This window comes from Lepidochelys kempii, chromosome 8 (genome assembly GCF_965140285.1).
Source record: "Lepidochelys kempii isolate rLepKem1 chromosome 8, rLepKem1.hap1, whole genome shotgun sequence".
Lineage (NCBI taxonomy): Eukaryota > Metazoa > Chordata > Testudines > Cheloniidae > Lepidochelys > Lepidochelys kempii.
In genome coordinates this window covers 108310655-108334066 of record NC_136387.1, presented here as the reverse complement: position 1 = coordinate 108334066, position 23412 = coordinate 108310655, and the positions used below count along the sequence as shown (strand labels likewise).

At 47.1% G+C, this 23412-nt stretch overlaps 1 protein-coding gene across 4 annotated transcripts; it reads right to left on the bottom strand.

Moving 5' to 3' along the window:
* Positions 1–991: 991 nt before the first annotated feature.
* C8H1orf210 (chromosome 8 C1orf210 homolog) lies at positions 992–21921 on the bottom strand. Of its 4 annotated transcripts, none has more exons than XM_073358047.2 (5): positions 21844–21921; positions 18130–18230; positions 14692–15199; positions 10733–10888; positions 992–7130 (listed from the first exon to the last, which is right to left on the bottom strand). In XM_073358047.2, exons 2-5 carry the CDS (start codon positions 18214–18216, stop codon positions 6796–6798), a joined length of 1086 nt encoding a protein of 361 aa, XP_073214148.1. In that variant the 5' UTR covers positions 18217–18230; positions 21844–21921; the 3' UTR covers positions 992–6795. The 4 variants fall into 4 exon arrangements, with proteins under 4 accessions (XP_073214148.1, XP_073214149.1, XP_073214151.1 ...); XM_073358048.2 differs by having other exon boundaries at positions 18130–18286; positions 21844–21901; XM_073358050.2 differs by lacking the exon at positions 21844–21921 and adding an exon at positions 16326–16429 and having other exon boundaries at positions 18130–18217.
* Between the last annotated feature and the right edge of the window lie 1491 nt (positions 21922–23412).

The window sequence follows — 23412 nt, the reverse complement described above, 5'->3', positions numbered from 1 at the left end:
GACACATAACATGACCCATTATCTACAGCCAAGCCCTAAGATACAACCGCATTTGCTCCAATCCCTAAGACAGAGACAAACACCTACAAGTTCTTTATCAAGCATTCTTAAAGCTACAGTAGCCACCTAGGGAAGTGAGGAAACAGATTGACAGAGCGAGACGGGTACCCAGAAGTCATCTACTACAGGACAGGCCCAACAAGGAAAAGAACAGAAGACCACTGGCCATCACATACAGCCCCCAGCTAAAACCTCTCTAGAACATCATCAGTGATCTACAACCTTTCCTGGAAAACGATCCCTCACTCTCACAGACCTTGGGAGACGGGCCAGTCCTCACTTACAGACAGCCCCCCAACCTGAAGCAAATACTCACCAGCAACTACATACCTCACCACAGAAACACTAACCTGGGAACCATCCCTGTAACAAACCCCGTTGCCTACTCTGTCCCCATATCTACTCTAGCAACACCATCAGAGGATCCAACCACATCAGCCACGCCATCAGGGGCTCATTCACCTGCACATCTACTAATGTAGATAAATGCCATCATGTGCTAGATATGTGCCAGCAATGCCCCTCTGCCATGTACATTGGCCAAACCAATGTACCCCAGACAGTCTCTACGTAAAAGAATCAATGGACACAAATCAGAAATCAGGAATGGTAACATACAAAAGCCTGTAGGAGAACACTTCAATCTCCCTGGACATTCTGTAACAGATTTAAAAGTAGCCATCCTTCAACAAAAAAGCTTCAAAAACAGACTTCAAGGAGAAACTGCAGAGCTACAATTCATTTTGCAAACTTTAACACCATTAATTTGGGCTTGAATAGGGGCTGGGAGTGGCTGGCTTACTACAAAAGCAATTTCCCTTCTCTTGGTATTGACACTTCCTCATCAATTATTGGGAGTGTGTTATACCAATAAAATAAAAACCAGCAGGATCTTATTAAAGGGAAAAAGGCAAAATACCACATTTATTGTGAATACAGAAAGAATCATAGTAAGCAGTTAGTTATAGTTATAACATTCCATTCAATCTCATATTTATTCACACATTCATTCATACAAACACACACACACACACAGGTTCTGCAAGGTTGTTATCATAGTTACCAGCCTTAGAGTTGCTCATGCCAAGCCACTGGCCAGGTGGCCTGGACATGAGGAGGGAGCAGGGCCTTGTCAGATGCTCATCTGATGCTCCTGGAAGTTGGTTTGCAGAATCAGACCCCAAAGTTCTCACTTTTTAGAGTCTATTTTTATAGGAATTTCTTCCTAGGCCAGTCTATGGGAATTGCTTCATCATGCTATTGCTGAATCAATCAGCAGATAGCACATTCCTGACGGCTCCAAGATGTTATCTTGTTCTTTGGTTCTCCCATTCTTGAGGCTGTTGGGTGGATTCCAGTCTGCCCTCCCGGAGGGGGTCCTCTGGTTATTTCCACTTGATGCCTTCTTCAGCCGATGGACACTGGATTCTTAGGCTGGCACCTCCCTGATCATTCAGTTATTATCCACACCAAGCATCCATCCACATACATCCTCTATCTCTATTTTAATCACAATTGTTAATACAACAAAAGGGCATGAAAGTCTCTGGGTGCTGTTTTTGTTGTTAGAGTATTGCTTTGAGTTTCTCTCTCTGTGAATTGCTTTGAGAACAGACTCTGTCTTAGAATGTACTAACACAGTTAGCAGCTTGCAAGTTTCACACATAGAGGGAGAGAAACAGTACCAAAAACCAAGAGACCTCTTAATTAGTAATACCCTGGAATTTAAACTCTGGGGAATCAAACTCATTTGTGATTTTAATACAGAACTTCTTTAATATGATCCAACAAGTGGACCACATCTATCCCGACTGAATTGGCCTGGTCAATTCTGGTTCTCCACTTGTGAGGTACCTCCCTTCTCTTCATGTGCAAGTATATTTATGCCTATATCTGTAATTTGCACTCCATGTATCTGAAGAAGTGGGGGGTGTGGGGTTATCCACAAAAGCTTATGCTCAAATAAATCTATTAGTGTTTAAGGTGCCACCGGACTCCTTGTTGTTTTTGTTGATACAGACTTACATGGCTACCCCTTTGAAGCTGTGGATGTGATCCAGAGGGATTTTCAAGCCGGCAAACTCACCAGTACTGCTAGGAACCTGCTATATGGACTTTGAAGTCTTTGTATGTATGTAACTGCTTTACCATTTAACATCTCTCTTGTTGTTCTTCCTTTTTACTTGGCTGGTATTTTGGGTAAGATCCAAACCTATACTGACCTGGTAATGTGGCTGACCCTTCTGAGGTCAGAAGAACATTTTGCATATGTGAGCAGAGTTTAAAATAACTTCTCACTATACTGGACCTAGGTGCTGACTGGGGGCCAGAGACTGGAATGCAGTAAAGGGGGCTGTGTGATTTATTTTTTTCCTTCTTGATAATCAGTGTGGGGGATCAGAAGCACAGTTTGTGACTAGTTGGGAGGTTTAACTTCAGTGTTACCCATCAGTCTTGGGAATATCTGCTCTCCCTTTTGCAGCCTGCCCTGACCTTGGCATTGCCAGTGAGGGCTGCCCCAGGCACCATGAGTCACAGACCTAACCTAGGGAAAACTGTTGGACAAATAAGGGACTCTAACCAATAACCTCTCTCTGAAGTGGAACTTTGATACATTTTGATTAGGATTGTTTTGCAGTTTAAGTTTCAAAATGCTCTATTTTGTTTTGGATTTTTTTTCTGTGTATTTTAATCAATAATTCTCCAAATTTTGCCATTAATTTTCTAGTGTGTTTGCCATGGAACTAAGGCCGGGTCTACACTTTAAAAATTTATACCAGCAAAGCTATGTCAATTAAGGGTGTGGAGGTTTTATGGGTATAAGCCAAGTGTTACATACACTTATACCCTCATAAAAGTGCTTTTCCAGTGTAGCTTATTCTATTCAGGGAACTTGTATAAGCTATATTGACAGAAGCACTTCTATGCCAGTAAAGTCTTCATCTACACTAGTAGCAGTTGCTAGTATCGCTATACCAGTGCGAAAAAAAACTTTTCTAGCATAGACAAGTCCTAAGCAAGCCACGTTCTCTGTACTCAAAACACCAAACCATGTTGTACAGTGATGGGTCATGTTAACACCTTTGACTCTGAGCCCATTTATTCCATCAGAATTAACACATCTCCCGTCAAACACAATTCACGTGATTCTAGGAGCTGGGACTTTAAAGAAAACACCAAATATCGTGAGTCATGATAAAATCAGGATAGTTGGCACCAATGCTTTCCCAGCAGTTAATTATGTTGGAACAAGCCAGACTGGGAAGGCAATTTTAAGAGTAGAAACAGACTCACTTTGAATCCCAGCCCTATAATTCTCTTTCTGAAGGAATCATGCTAAGGGGAGATGGCAGGCCAGAGATGACGTCAGGATCGCAGGGCTGTGGGAAGAGGGGATTCCAGCTGGGGATAGTTAGAAATCCCTAATGGTGTCCCTAACCCCCTAAAATGTGGCTACTTTCTTGGTGCTATCCATCCTGGAATCAGCTGATTTTTTCCCCCAAAGGATTAAAAGTTTCAGAACCCTTTGTTTTAAGGAGTAGTGTATTAACCCCAGTGTTTTGGCCCAGTTCTAATTCTGGGACTTCCATCCTGTTCCGTGAATCTGTTTGATTATTTAATATTTGCACATAGCATTCTACAGAGGAAACAAAGACATAAGGAGTGTAACCCCCAAGGAGATTACATAGATTTCTGGGACCCTGTCTGCTGGCAGCTCAGGGAGAGGCACACTGTCCCTGGCAGGGAGAGGGAGCCAAGGCAGACTCAGAGTCTGCCCAGCAACCAATAGGCCCTCCCAGGGAGTTGAGAAAAGGGGAGAAGCCATGTTGGAGTGAGTCTAGAGCCAGTCAGGAAAAGGGCAGGACTGGCAGTGTGGGGAGCTGGTGAGTCCCAGGCCAGGATGCAGGGTTCCCCCTGAGAATAGGCTTCTAGGGACCTGATAGCAGATCCCTCCCCTGGGATTTTCCTTCCCCACTGATGATTCCCAATTTGTAGAGTTTGCTGGGAAACTTCCCCAGCCAGGCTGAGTTCACCGTCCAGCTCCCTAGGTGAGAACAGTCACCATATGGTCAGCTTTGCTCTGTGTACTAGTCCAGGGCTGCTGCCTGCGGAGTGTGTGTCTGGAGGCTGGGCTAGGAGGCTACAGTTTAGATGTTAGTGTAGTTGTGTAACCTACTACACCAGGAGCCCTGCACCCCTTTGTGGTGAGGGGAAATCCTGGGACTGACACAGCCTGACTCCTGCCTGAAAAGGATCCCTGCCAGCAGAGAGCAGCCCCTCTGCAGTGACTGAGGAGTCCAGAGTCATCTTCGAACCTGAGGATCATTCATGAAGTTTGTGAGTGCACATCTTTTAGTTAGTCAGGTAATTTGTTTTGGGGACCCCCTACTCCCTGAACTGTGTCCTCAAGCGAGGGAGTAAGGGTTTGAGGATTTTATAACCTGCTGCATATTACACCTGTGGAGGGATTTACCACCTTCTCCCACTTGTGAGTCCTTTGGGCTGTCAGCCACCCTGCAAAACCACTGTAAAGAAGAATTTTGTGGTTATAGGTCATCAAGGGCCGCAACAAAGTACGTGTAGTAGTGGGACACTAATTTTACGTTTGATATATCAGTCATGGGTATTGTGACGGGGCAAGGCCAGAGGGCTATAGAAAAGTAGTGGGAGATAGATATATTAGCTCCAGGCTAAACAAATCCCTGGTACCAGGATAAGTGAAATGGCAGCTGCTCCAGGTCAATTAAGACACCTGGGGCCAATTAAGATCTTTCCAGAAGGCAGGGAGAATGCTAGGTTGATTGGGACACCTGAAGCCAATCAGGGGCTGGCTGAAACTAGTTAAAAGCCTCCTAGTTAGCCAGGAAATGTGGGACCCATGGAGGCAAGGACAGAGCTTTGTCACAGTATTTTCAGAGTGGGCACCAGTGACCCTAAAAATAGTGTTTTACCCTGTTGTGTTGTATTTGTCTCCAGTTTAATATAATTATTGTGTTGAATATATTGTATGTATTTGTGTTATTTCTTTGAAGTTTCCAACTATCTGCCAAGTAAGTGTGGATTACCCTGTAGTTAGAATTTTCTGCCCAAGCTGCCTTGGTGATCCTGCCAGAAAGGAGCGAGGGGGGTGGAGGCACAGCCAAATAATTTCATAGGAAAAAAGAAAGAAGATACACCCTGCTGGGTGGGTGGCAGGATCCAAAATAATCCAGACCTGTAAGCAGATTGGCGTTAAAGGAGGTAACCAGGTGGAGAGGGGGTGCTACAAGAGTTTATGCTGTTCCACATGTATCACACCTGGTAACACTGGCAGGGAAGAAGGGTTTTTTCACAAAATAAAGAGAGGAAGCTGCTTGTCTTCACCCTGCACACACAGTTAAAAAAATGTGTATTTTATTAGGTTGACACATGCTTGTGCAGTTTCTACTAGGCCAAGGATTCTCCTTTGCCTCCTGTTCTCTTAAACAGATGGCTGTATTTCACCCTTGATGAAGAATCCCCACAGATGTAGCCTGTAAAGCCGGGACCCCTCAGGAGGATAATAGGCATGAGGATAACATCACTGTGTGTTAGAGATATCATCAAACTGGTTTCAGGACTCAGCAGCCAGCTCCCACTGCAAGTGCTGGGCCTTGTAACCAGGAGGGCAGCCAATCAAAAGGAATAAACCCAAACAAGGTCCAGCTCTGAAGTGGAAGGAGCCGTGAGAGTGACCTGTGAGACATGCTGTGCAGCCACACACAGTCAGGTTAAACAACAGAGCCCGTTTGGCACCACAGCCAGACAGCTTCCCATATGCTCCTCTTATAACTCTCCCTGGCTTTTCCCCTCCTTTGGCTTCTGAGCTCTCATATGAGCTAGGATCAGAAAGCAGGCTTGATACACAGGTTAGTGGCTTTGTCATGTTGATGGGCGGTACCTCCCTCTCCAGAGCAGAGTCACTAGAGGCTGCAGAGAGACAGGATCTCATGGGGGATGTTCTAGCCTTTGTCTTCTCTGTGCAATTTCACCAGACTCAGGAGTGTCTGTGCTGGTGTGTGTCCGTCTCAATGCTGGTCTTCTGGAGCTCTGGCTCAGGCTGGCGTGCATGAGGCTGGTGCTGAGGGTGGGGGGTCTCTTCATGGCCTCATGCTAGGAGCAAAGGCTGCACCAGGCTGGCTTTCACTTTTTGCTTTATGGCATTTCAAATACTGAAGCAAAGATGTACAGATGAGTAAAGAGCAGTTTGTTTTCAGTGCCAAGACAGACCTCCCTGCACTTTGGGTTATACTCAAAGCCCTGGCTGGGATGATTTAATTGGGGATTGATCCTGCTTTGAGCAGGGGGTTGGACTAGATGACCTCCTGAGGTCCCTTCCAACCCTGATATTCTGTGATTCTTCCCTAGTGTAACACCATTGAAGTTGATGCTGTTAGACCAGGGATAAAATTGGAACCTAATAGCTTCCCAGTAAGCTCTGCTCCCATAAACTCCTCTCCCATGCTGACCCGTTCCTCATCACACCCTTCTCTCATGCCACTTCTCAGCTCCTTTTTTCATGTTGGCCCCACCCCCCAAGTTAAACAGTGGAAGCTAAAACAAGAATAGTGATGACTCAGTGGAGAAGGAAGGCTAGGAATGGAGGTGGAGGTCCTGGGCTGCTGAGGGCTGAAATGACAGGCCAGGAGTTGAATGCCCTGGCCCCAGAAGATGAAGAGGGACAGCTGGGAGGGGAGCATGGGTGAAGTCCCAGTCTCAGAGGGAGAAATGTGGCTCCAATTCGTCTTCTTCCTGCAGCTGTTCACTTGGCTGGATGTAGTTATCTTCAATGAAGCCATCATCATCCTCCAGTTGCAGCCCAGCAGCACTAGGCATGGATTGGTTCTCCCCCCAGGCAACCCCCATCGAGCTGGTGTCAGGCAGTGGCTGGTGGCGGTAGCTGACAAAGTTCATATGGAATAATTTGCACTTTGCAGCCAGTGCAATCAGGATGGAGATGCCAACAGCTGCTACAAGGAAGCCCACCAAGTATGGCCAGCTGTTCCCTCCCTTCCCTGCAGGCGAAGAAGTGGTTGCTGCAGTGGTGATTGCTGCAGAGGAAAGAGAGATGGAGTAGTTCAGGGAATACCCATGTCTCACCAGTATCTTCCTGATGGGTGAGGAATTGCCAGGCCCTACTTCCATAGACATAGGGATGATGCTCCATAAGCCACAATGGTGCTGCTTAATGGCGCCTATTAGAATGGTAGCATTTTACACCCACTTCACATTCTCTTTGCATGGGTGCAAATGATTGCAGGGTGAACTGGGTCCAGTGTGTTCAGAACTGAAGTTGCCTGCTGTTGAAATTTTCAGCCTAACAGAAAACACCATTAAAGCAGGTACAATTACTAAAGGGGAACAAGGGAGTTTATGTATTAGTGAATTTGGAAGAGTTACTAATAGTTAACACCCTCAAACACTTTTTCTGAGATAATTTGGTGACACATAATCCCATGTCTGGGAGACAATTTACCAAGGCTTTGTCTAAGTTAGGATTTAAAGGTATGTTATCTGGCTCCATCTAATTAAAACCTTAAACTTTAGTCAAGACAAAGCAAATTGTTCTTTAGCAAGTGAAAGCAGCACAAGTTAAAGACTCAGCGGAGCAAGTGTTACAGTACAATTTGCTTTGTCTTTAGCTTTGAAGGTTTTAATTAGATGGATCCAGATAATCTAACACATCTTTAAATCCTAATTTTGGCTATGTCTTCACTGTTAAAAATAATAAAAGTGAGATCAGTCACAGGCAAGGGTATAGCTTAGCTGCCTTGTGGTAAATACTACAGTGCCTTGTTTCCACTAGGATTTTAAGGTGGGATGGTTAATGTGCCTTAGTTAACACTTTTTTTGGGTGGGGATGGGCAGCGAAGATAAAGCCTAACAAAATTGGGAATGAGCAACATGGGATGGATCACTTGATGATTCCCTGTTCTGTTCATTCCCTCTGGGGCACCTGGCACTGGCCACTGTCAGAAGACAGGTTTCAGAGTAGCAGCCGTGTTAGTCTGTATCCGCAAAAAGAAAAGGAAAGGAGTACTTGTGGCACCTTAGAGACTAACCAATTTATTTGAGCATAAGCTTTCGTGAGCTAAAGCTTATGCTCACATAAATTGGTTAGTCTCTAAGGTGCCACAAGTACTCCTTTTCTTTTTGCGAATACAGACTAACACGGCTGTTACTCTAAAAAGAAAAGGAGGACTTGTGGCACCTTAGAGACTAACACATTTATTTGAGCATAAGCTTTCATGAGCTACAGCTCACTTCATCGGATGCATTCAGTGGAAAATACAGCGGGGAGATTTATATACACAGAGAACATGAAACAATGGGTGTTACCATACACACTGTAACAAGAGTGATCAGGTAAGGTGAGCTATTACCAGCAAGGGGGGGGGGGTGGGTCGGGGACAACACCTTTTGTAGTGATGATCAAGGTGGGCCATTTCCAGCAGTTGATCTCTTCTCCCACCCCCACCCCACCCCCAACCCCCGCTGTTCCTCAGATGTTCTTGTCAACTACTGGAAATGGCCCACGTTGATTATCTCCTTACAGTGTGTATGGTAACACCTATTGTTTCATGTTCTCTGTGTATATAAATCTCCCCACTGTATATTCCACTGAATACATCCGATGAAGTGAGCTGTAGCTCACGAAAGCTTATGCTCAGTTAAATTTGTTAGTCTCTAAGGTGCCACAAGTCCTCCTTTTCTTTTTGTCAGAAGACAGGATACTGGGCTAGATGGACCTTTGGCCTGACTCAGTAGGGCCATTCTTATGCTCTTATGTTCTTATAATTTGAATGTAAAGTGCCAGGATTTGTGTAAATGGAATAATCCTGAGAAAAACAAAAGGGTGGTTCTCCACTCTGTTAAATGGAATATAGGAATTTGCAAATGTTTTGTCTAGGAAATGGTGTGATGAGGAAGGAGTAATGTTTTGTTTCATTTCATTAAATACTGAGAAGCTGTTAAATGGCAGCTGTTCATTGGAATAAGTGGTGTAAACTGCCACAGCTTTGCTAATGTAAAAGGTTTCTCTCAAGTGCTAACACTGTGTAGGTTCTGACCTTTTTGAAGAATTTTCTTCTAAAACGCAGCTCAGCATAAGGTCTTGGGGGAGGGATAGTTATCCTGCTCAGATGGAAAGAGATCATTCAGATTTCATAAGTCTCCCACTAACTAGCCTCTGGGCTCCTGTATTGTATTGGTTCCTATCATGTAGTATCTGAGTCTCTGATAGCTTTGATGAGGTTAACTTATTTTGTTGTGTAAAATTACCTGGTGCTTTATCTGACAACAAAGAGTTTCTTAAATGCAGCCACCAGGGGCTTTTCCTGTGGCCACAAGATCCTCCTGGGCGGTGATGGGGAGGGCACAGAACATCAGCCCCTCTCCCTCCCTCCCCGTTGCTCCTGGATGCCCTGCCCTCCACCGCCTCTGGAGACAGGTGGGGCACAATACTGCAGGAGAAAGGTGTGTTCTCAACCCACCATGGGTGGAGGGGCAATGGGGTTTGGGTGGCTGTGCAGCAGGCTCCACCGGCAGGACTTTGGGAGCCTGGCTGTGGGGCTTCAGGAGCAGACCCTGGCTCCAGCCCCACACTCTGGCCTCTAACCACCAGGGGCTTGGGTGGTTGTGCAGCAGGCACCAACCTCTGGCTCTGCAGCATCTGGTGCTTTCCCCCCCACCATTGCCCTGGGTCCCAACTGCCTCCCCCTCCAATCCCCCCCCATCCAGCCTTTTATTTGTCCTGGTGGTTGCTGAGAAAAGTGATATGAAAAACATGTCACTTTTCACTGCACACTTAGTAGGTAGCTGGGAGGCTGTGATAAGTGATATTAACAAACATACAAATATCACTTTTCACAGCATTATTTTTAATTATTGAGTCTGCAATAAAAAAAAACCTACATAAATAGATTACAATGATTTGGACATGTATATGTGCATATTTATTTGTTTTTCCAAAAGTTAATTAAGTATTTTAGGAAAAAGTGTCAATGTGGCCACCAGCAAGAGTTGGTGGCTGCACTCTGACAACAAAAAAATTTGTTGTGAAGACCCCTGCTCTAAGAGTATGTCTATACTGCAATTAGACACTCATGGCTGGCCTGTGCCAGCTGACTTGGGCTCAGGCCAAGGAGCTGTTTAATTGTGATGCAGATGTTCCAGCTCAGGCTGCAGCCTAAGTTCTGGGACCATTGCAGGGTCTTGGTGCCCAGCCTCCAGCCCAAGCCCAACATCTACACCAGAACTGAACAGCCCCTTAGCCCGAGCCAGTTGACACCAGCCAGCTGTGGGTTTTTACTTACAGTGCAGGCATACCCGATATGACTGTTACAGCCCTTGTCCCCAGCCAGGACAGCACACACTCACTCTGACAAGGTCCAGAGCAGAGATCAGGCAGCCTCTCCAGCTACTGATGCTGCCAGGAATGTTCATTACAGTGAAGAGGAATCCAAACCTAGCAGAACAGAGTGAACCAAAATCTCACGATGGGTTAGGTAGGAGGCAGAGCAGGAATTCAGACCTCAGATACTGGATCAGTGGGGTATATACTTTGGGAATATGCCACTTGATAGGAAAACTGATTAAATAGGGAACTAGAGCGTTCACATGGGACCAGAGCTCCTGTAGCCGCACAACTTACTGTCATTTCTCTGCACTGTGGCCAGCAGTTTTCTTCTGACTGAAAGCGGAGTCTGAGGAAACCACTGTTTCCTCCTGCAGCCCAGATCCTGAAAGTTCAGGGTCTTGACCTCCTGGCCCTGGAATTCTGGTGGGGAGGCACAGAGTACTTGCACAGCTAGGAGACAAAACCTGACTTAGTTGCAGGAGGAGGGGCTCCACCTTCCCACCCATCCTGCCATCCCCATTTTGGAGGGAGGTCTTTACCCTTGCTCCTTATATAAAGAGCACAAGTGAGTGCCCCAGCTAATGCCCACCCACTTAGCCTGTTCTCAGCCTCTAGTGAAACCTAATGGAAGAAACAAGGGAAGAAATCACTAAATATGGAGCCATCAGCAACAAACAAAATTAGGGGGAGGAGTTGCTGTCAGTGTGAGCTGCCTGTTACCTGTAAAGCACCAAATACATTTAGGCTTGGTTTCCACTACAGATAAGGTTGCCAACTTCCTATTCACACAAACCTGAACACCCTTGCCCTGCCCTGTCCCACCCCCGGCTCACACCATTGCCACCTCTCTTTGTTCACCAGGCTGGCTCGGGGTTGGGATGCAAGATGGGGTGAGGGCTCTGGGGTGCAGGAGGGGACTGCACTATAAGGTGGGTAGAAAGCTGGCTAGATTGTCGGGCTCAACGGGTAGTGATCAATGGCTCCATGTCTAGTTGGCAGCCGGTATCAAGTGGAGTGCCCCAAGGGTCGGTCCTGGGGCCGGTTTTATTCAATATCTTCATAAATGATCTGGAGGATGGTGTGGATTGCACTCTCAGCAAATTTGCGGATGATACTAAACTGGGAGGAGTGGGAGGGGCTGGAGGATTTATTTTGAGGAGCTGGAGGGGAGGGATAGGATACAGAAGGACCTAGACAAATTGGAGGAGTGGGCCAAAAGAAATCTGATGAGGTTCAATAAGGATAAGTGCAGGGTCCTGCACTTAGGACGGAAGAACCCAATGCACAGCTACAGACTAGGGACCGAATGGCTAGGCAGCAGTTCTGCGGAAAAGGACCTAGGGGTGACAGTGGACGAGAAGCTGGATATGAGTCAGCAGTGTGCCCTTGTTGCCAAGAAGGCCAATGGCATTTTGGGATGTATAAGTAGGGGCATAGCGAGCAGATCGAGGGACGTGATCGTTCCCCTCTATTCGACATTGGTGAGGCCTCATCTGGAGTACTGTGTCCAGTTTTGGGCCCCACACTTCAAGAAGGATGTGGATAAATTGGAGAGAGTCCAGCGAAGGGCAACAAAAATGATTAGGGGACTGGAACACATGAGTTATGAGGAGAGGCTGAGGGAGCTGGGCTTGTTTAGCCTGCAGAAGAGAAGAATGAGGGGGGATTTGATAGCTGCTTTCAACTACCTGAAAGGGGGTTCCAAAGAGGATGGCTCTAGACTGTTCTCAATGGTAGCAGATGACAGAACGAGGAGTAATGGTCTCAAGTTGCAGTGGGGGAGGTTTAGATTGGATATTAGGAAAAACTTTTTCACTAAGAGGGTGGTGAAACACTGGAATGCGTTACCTAGGGAGGTGGTAGAATCTCCTTCCTTAGAGGTTTTTAAGGTCAGGCTTGACAAAGCCCTGGCTGGGATGATTTAACTGGGAATTGGTCCTGCTTTGAGCAGGGGGTTGGACTAGATGACCTTCTGGGGTCCCTTCCAACCCTGATATTCTATGATTCTATGATTCCAGGCTGGGGCATGGAGTCAAGGGGTTCGGCGTATGGGAGGGGGCTCCAGGCTGAGGCAGAGGGTTGGGATGTGAGAGGGGGTACAGCCTCTGGGCTGGGGGTGTGGATTCCAGGGTGGGGCCAGAAATGAGGGGTTCAGGGTGCAGGAGGGAGCTCTGGGCTGAGGGTTGGGGTGCAGGGGGGTGAGGGCTCTGGCAGGTGCAGGCTCTGATGTGGGGCTGGGGATGAGGGATTTGGGGTTTAGGAGGGGGCTCCAAGCTGGGGTGAGGGGTTTGGAGTGTGGGAGGGAGCTCTGGGCTGGGGCAGGGGGTTGGGATCCAGGGTGTGTGTGTGTGAGGGCTCTGGCTGGGGATGCTGACTCAGATGGGGCTGGGAATGAGGGGCTTTGGGTGTAGGAGGGTACTCTGGGGATTCAGAGGGTGGGAGGGGGATCAGGGCTGGGGCAGGGGGTTGGGATGTGGGAGGAGGTCAGTAGTGCAGGCTCCGGGCAGTGCTTGCTTCAAGCAGCTCTTGAAAGCAGTGGCATGTCCCCACCTCTGGCCTGGTGGCTCTGCGCACTGCCCCCTCCTCAGATGCCATCCCCGCAGCTCCCATTGGCTGTGGTTCCCTGCCAATGGGAGCTGCAGAGTCAGCTCTTGAGCAGTGTGCAGAGCCCCCTGGCTGCCCCTACATGTAAGAGCCGGAGGAGGGACATGCCGCTGCTTCTGGGAGCCGCACGGAGCCATGGCAGGCAGAGACCCTGCCTTAGCCCTGCTGTGCCACCAACCAGACTTTTAACAACCCGGTCAGCAGTGCTGACCGGAGTTGCCAGGGTCCCTTTTTGACCAGGTGCTCCGGTCGAAAACCAGACTCCTGGCAACCCTAACTACAGAGTTAGGTCGACATAAGGCAGCTTAAGTTGACCAAGCTCTGTAAGCATCTACACTACAGTGTAGCTCCCACCAATGTAAGTCGACCGCTATATCGCCTTAATAACTCCTTCTCTGCAACAGGCGTAGCACTTAAGTTGAGGTAGATAGGGCGACGCAGTGTCAGTGTAGACACTGAGTTACTACGTTGCTTTTTGGCTGTCAGCCCTGCGTGGGGCTCACAGCCAGAGCCCCCCGCTGCCCAGCACTGACAGCCTCGGCTGCGAGTCTTGAGGTGGGAGCTTGGGCCGTGAGCCCCGGGCAGCGAGGGGGGAGTGGGGTCTGGCTGTGAGCCCCCCACACTGCCCCACTTAAGTCAGTGCGAGCACTCCTGGTGAAGATGCGCACCATCAGCAGAAGGAGGGTAGCATGGACATGAAAAACCACAGCATGCATCCAGTGAAGTGAGTATTTACCCATGAAAGCTTATGCTCCAATACGTCTATTAGTCTATAAGGTGCCACAGGACTCTTTGCCGCTTTTACAGATCCAGACTAACACGGCTACCCCTCTGATACATGAAAAACCACAGTAATTACTGTGGTGGCTGCATGTTGACCTAACATAGATCAACTTAATTTGTAGTGTAGACAAGGTCTCACATTGTGATAGAAATGTCAACAGTTATAGGGACACCCTCACCGTGAAATCTAGTCCATTTCAAAAACTGGGCTCTGAGGTTTGAGGTCCTGCTCCCACTGAAGTGGATAATAGGAACTGTTGAGTGGTTAGCACTTTTGAAATCTGGCCATTTATTCAGGTGCCTAAATGTAGATTAGGAGGTGAATTTTAGGTGCCCAGTTTTCAAAATCTTAGCCAAACTGAAAAAAAGCCTTTTCTCTAATGCATGATTTCTAGGAATCTTGAGCATTACTTGTAACTACAGGTTTCAGAGTAGCAGCCATGTTAGTCTGTATTCACAAAAAGAAAAGGAGTACTTGTGGCACCTTAGAGACTAACCAATTTATTTGAGCATGAGCTTTCGTGAGCTACAGCTCACTTCATCGGATTCCAAATAAAGCTTATGCTCAAATAAATTGGTTAGTCTCTAAGGTGCCACAAGTACTCCTTTTCTACTTTTAACCACAATACATAAAAACTTTCAGAGTGATTTTTTAAGTTGATATCCCTTAAAAAAGGATTAGACAAACCCTAGAAAATAGTCTGCTGGAAATAACCTGCATTAATCAGAAGATATGGAATAAAAGGGACCAAATAGGTTTTCTACATCTGTTACTCCTGTAATCCTTATCTGAACCCTTCCAGGGCATTTGCCCTTCAGTCCCTCCTCTTTACCCATGGTAGCCCTGCCCTCAGTCCTTCCCTCACCTCGTCTTTGTTGTTGCCATTGCTGGAAAGGATACATGGAGCAATTACAGACCCAGGGATTCCCCTGAAGCAGGACCTGTTGGGTTCTTTCCATCAGCTGCAGGACTAGTGCATCCACAGAGAGCAGATCATTGTTCCGCAGATCCAGATGGACAAGGGCTCTGAAGGCAAGGAACGCAGGCAGCCTCAGAATCTGAAGCTTATTGTTTTTCAGGAGCAGCGTGTCCAGGTTTCTCAAGCCCTGGAAAGCTTCTGGGTGAAGGTGGGAGATGTTGCAGCTGCTCAGGTCCAGCAGATGAAGCGCCCAGAGGTTAGAGAAGACTGCTGGATAGAGCGTGGGAATGATGTTGTGGGAGAGATTTAGGGCATGCAGAGAAGGGAAGTGTATCAAGAAAGTCCCACTTCTGGGCATTGCCAAGGAGTTGAAGGAAAGGTCCAAGCTGGTGATGTTTCCAGGAAGGGAATCTGGAGTGTGTAGAAGGCTCCTTCCACTGCAGTCAGCCCATCCCTGAGAAAATATTGTCATCTATATGAGGGGTTCTGCATCCCTGGTAGGATTCTCCAGGAGACTCTCAAAAATTTCAAACATAATTCATTACCTTAATTGTTTGTTGCAGAGTTTGAGAGAAAAACAGAAAAAAATTTAGGAACATAGGAGCTAGCAGAGCAGATCACACCAATGGTTGTTTTAGTCCAATATCCAGTCTCTGACACAGGCCAGTACAATTAGATAAAGACCAGCATAGAGTGGGTCACTGTGAGTCTATAATCACAACACAATTTACAGAGTGAGATGAACATGAGAAGAAAGGGGTGGTGGAGGAAGAAGCCCAGACACTGTAGATAGGGTACGATGGGCAAAGTTGCTGGACATCCACTTCAGTGGTATTTATCATTCAGGATCATTTCCAAACCTGTGACCATGTAGCACTGGAATGTGTGTCCCCTTCTTCCTCCCCTTGAATTCCCAGACTCTGCCTCTGTCCAGTGTATTCTTAATTCATTCAAGGGTCTCCAGCTTCCTGAGAAGTGGACTGTACTGCTTGATTCCTTGGACCATGTTGGGCATGGGGTGTTACACTTCTAGTTCCCAGGTGAGAGTCCACCAGCAGACATCTGCCTGTGCAGAGTGAGTAAGCAAGCCAGAATGGCTGATGTGTAGGAGTGCATCTAACTAACTATTTATGGAAGGGTTTTAAACCAACCTGGCTTAAAGGGGAAGTGAAAACAGCTATATAAATATAACACAAATGGAAGAAAGGGGAAGGTGATAGTAATGAATATAAAACAGAAGCTAGGAATGGTAGAAAATTGATAAGGGAAGCAAAGCAACACAAGGAGAAAGCTATCACCAGCAGAGCTAAGGACAAAAGGAAGGAGGTTTTAAAGTATATACAGAACAAAAAAGAATCCTAACAAGGATACTGGTCCATTACTAGATAGACATGGTAGAATTATCAATAGTGATATAGAAAAGGCAGAAGTATTCAATAAATATTTCTGTTCTGGATTTAGGAAAAATCAGATGTAGTCCTCCAATGATAACTGTTTCCATTCCACTAGTATCTCAGGAGGATGTTAAACAGCAGCTATTAAAATTAGACATTTTAAATCAGCATCCCCAAATAACTTACATTCAAGACTTTTAAAAGAGCTGGCTGAGGTGCTTGCTGGACATCAGTATTGATTTTCAATAAGTCTTGGATCACTGGGGAAGTTCCAGAAGTCTGGAATAAAGCTAATATTGTGCCAATATTTATAAAGGGTAAGTGGGATGATCCAGGTAATTATAGGCCTGTTGATGTGACATCGATCTCAGGCGACATAATGGAGTGGCTGATAGGGAACTTGATTAATTAAGAATTAAAGGAGGGTTATATCATTAATGCCAATCAGCATGGATTTATGGAAAATAGATCCTGTCAAATTAACTTGGTATTTTTTTTTATTAGATTACAGATTTGTTTGATAAAGGTAATAGTGTTGATTTAATAGACTTTTTCTGTAAGGCATTTGCCTTGGTAACATGACATTTGGATTAAAAAATTAGAACAATATAAAATTAACATGGTACAAATTAAATGGATTAAAAGATGGCTAACATAGGTCTCAAAATATTATTGTAAAGGAGGAATCATCGAGTAGGTGTGTTTCTAGTGGGGTCCAACAGGGATTGGTCCTTGGCCCTATGCTTTTTAATCCGTGACCCAGAAGCAAACATAAGATCACTGGTAAAGTTTGCAAATAACATAAAAATTGAAGGAGTGGTAAATAATGAAGAGGACAGGACAGATTGCTTGGTAAACTGGGTGCAAGCAAACAATATGTATTTTAATATGGCTAAATATAAATGTTTACATCTAGGAACACAGAATGTCGGCCATACTTACAAAATGGGTAGAACCCTGTGCGGATACAAAATTTTTATCCGCATCCAATCTGCAAACATGTCCTGTGGATATCCGCAGATTTGCAGGGCTCTAAAGATGGGGAACTCTATCCTGGGAAACTGATGTGGAAAATGATTTGGGTATCATGGATAATAAGCTGAACATGAGCTCCCAGGGTGACACTGGTCAATAGGGCTAATGTGATCCTTGGAAGCATAAGTCTTGAGAAGGAGAAGTTTATTTTACTTCTGTATTTGGCACTAGTGTGACCACTGCTGGAATACTGTCTAGTTTTGGTGTCCACAATTCAAAAAGGATGTTGATAAATTTGAAAGGGGTTCAGAGAAGAGCCACAAGAATGATTAAAGGATTAGAAAACATATTTTATTGTGACAGACTCCAGGAGCTCCATCTATTAACCTTCTCTCTGTTAAGTTAAAGGGGTGACTTGAGTATCTACATGTGGAAGAAACAAGCTAGCAGAGAAAACCATAACAAGATCCAATGGCTGGAAGTTGAAGCTAGACAAATTCAGACTGGAAATAATGCAATTTTTAATGGTGAGAGTAATCAACCATTGGAACAGTTTACTGAGGATCATGGTGGATTCTCTATCATTGCGATTTTTAAACCAAGATTGGATGATTTTCTAAAAGATCTGCCTTAGGAATTATTGTGGGACAGTTCTCTGGCCTGTGCTATAGAGGAGTCTAGACTAGATGATCACAATGGTCCCTTCTGGCCTTGGAATCTATGAATGGCCATTTCTTTCTAAAAAAAATGCTGGAGAATCCACCACATATCTTGGTAGCCCTCCCTGCCTACATGTATGACGTTACACCTTTCTGTATGGAGCTGCCTCTTGCTGCATGCAGAACCTACTCTAATCTCTCCTGGTCCCTTTGCAGTTTGGTTCAGCTTTCTAGGGTATTTTTTCATTGTCTTGCATTCAGTTTACTGGGCTGCACAGGACCTCCTGGGTCACTGAGCCCCTTTCCTGGATGATTTTAGACTACCCTGAGCCCTGGGAAGAGTCCTCCATACCCACCTTACTGTCAATGCTGCAAGGATGTCCTGCTGCCGCAGGCCAGGCACAGAGGAGGCTGCAGACACAAAGGTACCAGGCACATTCCATTTGGCTTCAGGAAACTGCACACCAGAAAAACAAGTCACAGGGAGATTGGGGGGACAGAAGTCTCCAGGCCCTGAAATGAAGGTGTGACATAGACCAGTGCTGGGAAGAGACCAGATTATTTCCTCCCATGATCCTGTCCCATGGCAGGGACCAGTGTCCATTGACTCCAGGCACTTCTGGTACAGCTGCCTTTTTTGTTTGTTTGTTTGTTTTTTAATAAAATGCAAATAAAACATAATGCTGACAACTACAAACTACTACAGCCGCTTAATAAAGATCATGAGAGAGAGAGCTTGGTCCTGCAGGCTGAGCGCCAGGGCGGAAGGCAGGGATGCCTGAGTTCTAATCCTGGCTCTGAGGCGGACTTGCTATACAGTCTTGACTCAGTCTCTCCATCTGTAAAATGGAGATAAAACCCACTCACTGCTCCCTGCCTCTCATAGCTATTGTGAGGATTAGCCAATGTCTGTACAATGCTTTGTAAACCAAAAGCACTGCATGAAAAAAATGGAAGCAGTGGAGATCATCGTATTGGACATCTGTCTGTACTGACCATCTCTGAACCACAATGCCTTTCTCATTACAGTGCTGCTTGCTCTCAAAAGTTCTTTCTGCAATGACTTGATCTCCTGCTGGAGTGCAGGTCAGCTGTTCTTGGTCTGTGTTACTGCCGGCTGTGCCAGCAGTATTCTGCCTGTCCCAAGAACTGGAGAGCCCAGGGTCGTGGGGGAACCTATTTGTCATTCTGCTCAGAGCATTGCTGTTATTGAAGCTTCTTGGCTCACAGGCTTTTGTAACTATTTCAGGGTTAAATCTCTTTGTCTCACAAAGCTCATGGGATATAAGTGCTAAGATTTTTGTCCTTCTGTCCATGAGTGGGTGTCTGAATTCATGATCCCAGGAGAGCATTGAGAAGTGGATTGTGAGATCCAAATGATGCTAAGTACTAACCTCTTGCATCTGGAAGGACTATACATGAATTTGAGGTGAGAGGTGGCTAGGGCATGTGTGAAAGGGCTGGTGATGAGGCAGGACAGAAATGAGGCAGGATATATCCAGGAGGGTTAGAAGGAAAGAGAGCATTGGGAGATGCCCAGGGAGAGGAGTAAAAGGGCAGGGGGCAGTGCTGGGGTGGGAGCTGGAGGAGGCAATGCTGAGGGGAGAAGTGTCTGGGGGTGGGTAGAAAGGAAGGGGTAGATGGGCAGAGGACAGTACTGAAGGGTGAGGCAGGGGTCCGTGCAGAGGGGGAGGATCAGGAGAAGGGGTCAGTGCTGAGGGGGAGGGCCAGGGGGCAGCAAATGGGGGTCAGTGCTTAGGAGGGTGGGTCAGGAGGACAGCGCTGAGGGAGGTGAGGCAGGGACAGGAGTCATTGCAAAGGGGGATGGGATGGGATGGTCAGAGGCAGCATGGAGGAAGAAGGGTCAGTGCTGAGGGGACGGTCAGGGGGCAGCACAGAGGGAGGGGGCAGTGCTGGGGGTGAGGCAGGAGGGCAGCAGATAGGGGGAGGGGCAGGAGAGCAGCACTGAGGGGGAGGGGCAGGGGAACAGGGCAGCACTGATGTGGGGGAGTCAGAGGAAGGAGTCAGTGCTGAGCGGGGAGGGGCAGGGAGTAGCACAGGGTGGGGCAGTGCTGGGGGTGAGACAGGAGGGCAGTGCAGAGGAGGGGTTGGCAGGGGGCAGCACAGAGGGGAAGGGGCAGTGATGGGGGAGGGGAAGGGGAAGGGGTCAGTGATCGGGAGGGGCAGAAAAGGGGGGTCAGTGCTGAGGACGGTGGGGAAGGAGTCAGTTCTGAGGGAGCAGCACAGAGAGGGAGGGGCCGTGCTGGGGTGTGGCAGGGGGTCAGGGCAGTGCTGGGGGAATGGGGCAGGGAAACAGGGCAGTGCTGATGGGGAGTGGGGCAGGGGGCAGTGCTTGGCGGGAGGGTCAGGGAAATGGCAGCACTGAGGGGGGTGGGGAAGGGGTCAGTGCTGATGGGGAGGGGTCAGGAGGCAGCATCGAGGGGGAGGGTCGGGGCAGCAATGTTGCTAAGTCCCAGGGTTCCTTGCAGGGTCAGGGGCTGTGGGGCTCAAGCCCCGTCTCTACATGGTGAATTTCAGCTCTGCTGGGCAGGGCGGGCGGGAACTGCACTCTGATTGGTGGGTCTTCCCAAGGAGGCATAAATCAACCAGTCAGGACTGTGGTAGGAAGCAAGTCAGAGCTGCCCTAAGCCCACTCTGGAGTCTTTTAGTTCCGTGGTTCTCAGTCAGGGGATGTGTGTTCCCCTGGGGTACATCAGCTCCTCTAGGTATTCACCTAGTTTTACAACAGGCTACATATAAAGCACTAGTGAAGTCAGTACAAACTAAAATTGCTTGCAGACAATGACTTGTTTATACTGCCCTATAGACTATACACTGACATGTACATACAATAGTCATATTTCAATGGATTTATTTTATAACTATATGGTAAAAAGGAGAAAGTCAGCAATTTGTCAGTAATGTGCTGTGCCACTTTTGTATTTTTATGTCTGATTTTGTAAGCAAGTAGTTTTTAAGTGAGGTAAAACTTGGGACAGGCAAGACAAATCAGACTCCTGAAAGGGGTACAATAGTCTGGATAGGTTGAGAGCCACTGCTCGAGGCCTTTCTCACAAGAGGGGAGTGGCCAGCAGGGGGAGCCCTGCAGCTAATCCCCACTACCTGCTACTCCAGTGAGCAAAGTGGGTTCTCTGCTCCTCCCCTCCCTGCCACACCCAGACTGGTGGGGAGGAGAGCCCTGGAGCTGCCTGCAGGAGCAGTGGGGCTGGACTGGGTAGAACTGATGTTGGGGCTGGGTGGTTGTGGGGGCAGAACAAATTGCTTGGGATTCAGAATGATTTGGGGGATGGGCAGATGTGGGGTGAGAGCTCCTGCTGCAGGGGCCAAAATCCTCTGAATAAGTTTCACAGCGTTGGCCCCAGTAATTCTCACACACACGCTGCCGGTGAGCAGGGGGAGTTCAACAGTTGAACAACAGATATGGACACAATACAAGCAGTATTTGTTTTAAGTTTCAGAATTTTGGGGTCCAGTCCCCCATTTTTTGACCCTCTGGGGCGGGAAGAGCTGAGGCAGGAGGTGCCCTGGGGGGGGTGTAGAAGAGAAGGGGGTGAGAAGAGTCCTGGAGCCAGGATCTAGGGGACAGGCCTAGCTTACATTGGGTGCTGGAGGAGGCTTCCCCTGGCAAGCTGGTTACAGAGCTAGGTTTTCAGATGTGGACTCTAAAATTGTGCTAGCCTGTGCAGACTATGGCATTATGGTTGCAGGCTGCATTTGCACCATCAGAGCAGGTGGTCACATTCCTCAGTGCAGTTTGCAGCCACACCTGGGAGGCTCAGCACAAGCAGAAACGTAGAGGCTGCTTTGTCACTGTGCTGGAAAATGGACCTGCTGGTACTGGCCCTCCAGCACAGGTCACTGTCACCTCTACTCCCAGAACAGATGCCTGTAACTTCCCCAGCAGAGAGAGCCCACAGACGCCACCAGCACTGGGGATCTGACCAGGAAACCAGAAATGAGCTTTGTCCTTCCTCCTCCTCCTCTTCCTCCTGCCTGACACCCCCACCCACCCCAAATGTTCCCTGCTAAGGGGAAGGCCTGGCAATTACCTTAGGAGCTGAGCCTGGCCGCCTGCTGCCTCTTGCCTTCTTCTTAGGTCTGTGTATTGTGGGAGTGGAAGGTGGAGTCTCAGAAAATGGAGAGTGAATGTGAAAAGGTGAAAGGTAAATGGAGCTGGTTTAAAGATTAACTGTAATCAGCCTCTCCCCTGCCTTCTTGGCACTTTAAATCAGCACACTGCCGGCATGCCACAGGAGAACCCAGCCCAGGGCAGGTACCAGGGAGACAGGGCTGCAAAATTAATTCATGCTGGCTGCTGAGGACTCTGAATGCACTTTTCATCTTTAGACCTCAAAGTGCTTTACAAAGAACGTAAATATCAATTGCTGTCAAGTATTGGGGTAGCCGTGTTAGTCTGTATCCACAAAAACAACAAGGAGTCCGGTGGCACCTTAAAGACTAACAGATTTATTTGGGCATAAGCTTTCGTGGGTAAAACACCACTTCTTCAGATGCATGGAGTGAGGTGGTGGTTTGCCCACGAAAGCTTATGCCCAAATAAATCTGTTAGTCTTTAAGATGCCATCAGACTCCTTGTTATCAATTGCTGTGTATCTTGTGCATTCCTGGGGGCTGGGTGAAACCTTGCAGAAGGCGGTGAGTGTAACAACTGTCTTTCATTCAGAATAAACCTAAAAACCAATTATTGACTAGATATCTAAAACAATGGGAGCCACTGCCCAAAACAGAGGTCACGTGCAAGGTCAGTCAGGAATTTGAGCTATGCAGAGAGAGGGGTTTCACTGGGGGTTGAATACAAATGCAGGGAGCTTGGTGTATTGGGTGTGTGTGTGTGTCTGTGTAACACTACAGAAGTAGACAGAGAAAGCAGCAAAGAAGGCCAAGAAACAACCAGAGAGAAGTATTTATAACATGACCCTGAGAAAAGCTGAGAGAGCTTTTGGCCAGCATGCTGACTAGAAAGAGACTTGGAATGATGAGCAAAGCAATTACCTTCTGCTGTGTTCAGAGAAACAGGACTTTGTATATTCCATGTAAATAAACAGGATCGTACCAAAGAAATACCCGAATCCTTCTAATGGAAATAACCCACAAGGTTATGAATGTTGGCTAACTGCTCAGGACAAAAGGAGAAACAATAGAACTGTGTGTAATTTTGATAATGTGCACTTCGTATGATAGTGCTGTAACTATACAATTGTGTGGTTTCAGAGTAACAGCCGTGTTAGTCTGTATCCGCAAAAAGAAAAGGAGTACTTGTGGCACCTTAGAGACTAACCAATTTATTTGAGCATAAGCTTTCGTGAGCTACAGCTCACTTCATCGGATGCATACTGTGGAAAGTGTAGAAGATCTTTTTATACACACAAAGCATGAAAAAATACCTCCCCCCACCCCACTCTCCTGCTGGTAATAGCTTATCTAAAGTGATCACTCTCCTTACAATGTGTATGATAATCAAGGTGGGCCATTTCCAGCACAAATCCAGGGTTTAACAAGAACGTCGGGGTGGGGGGGTAGGAAAAAACAAGGGGAAATAGGTTACCTTGCATAATGACTTAGCCACTCCCAGTCTCTATTCAAGCCTAAGTTAATTG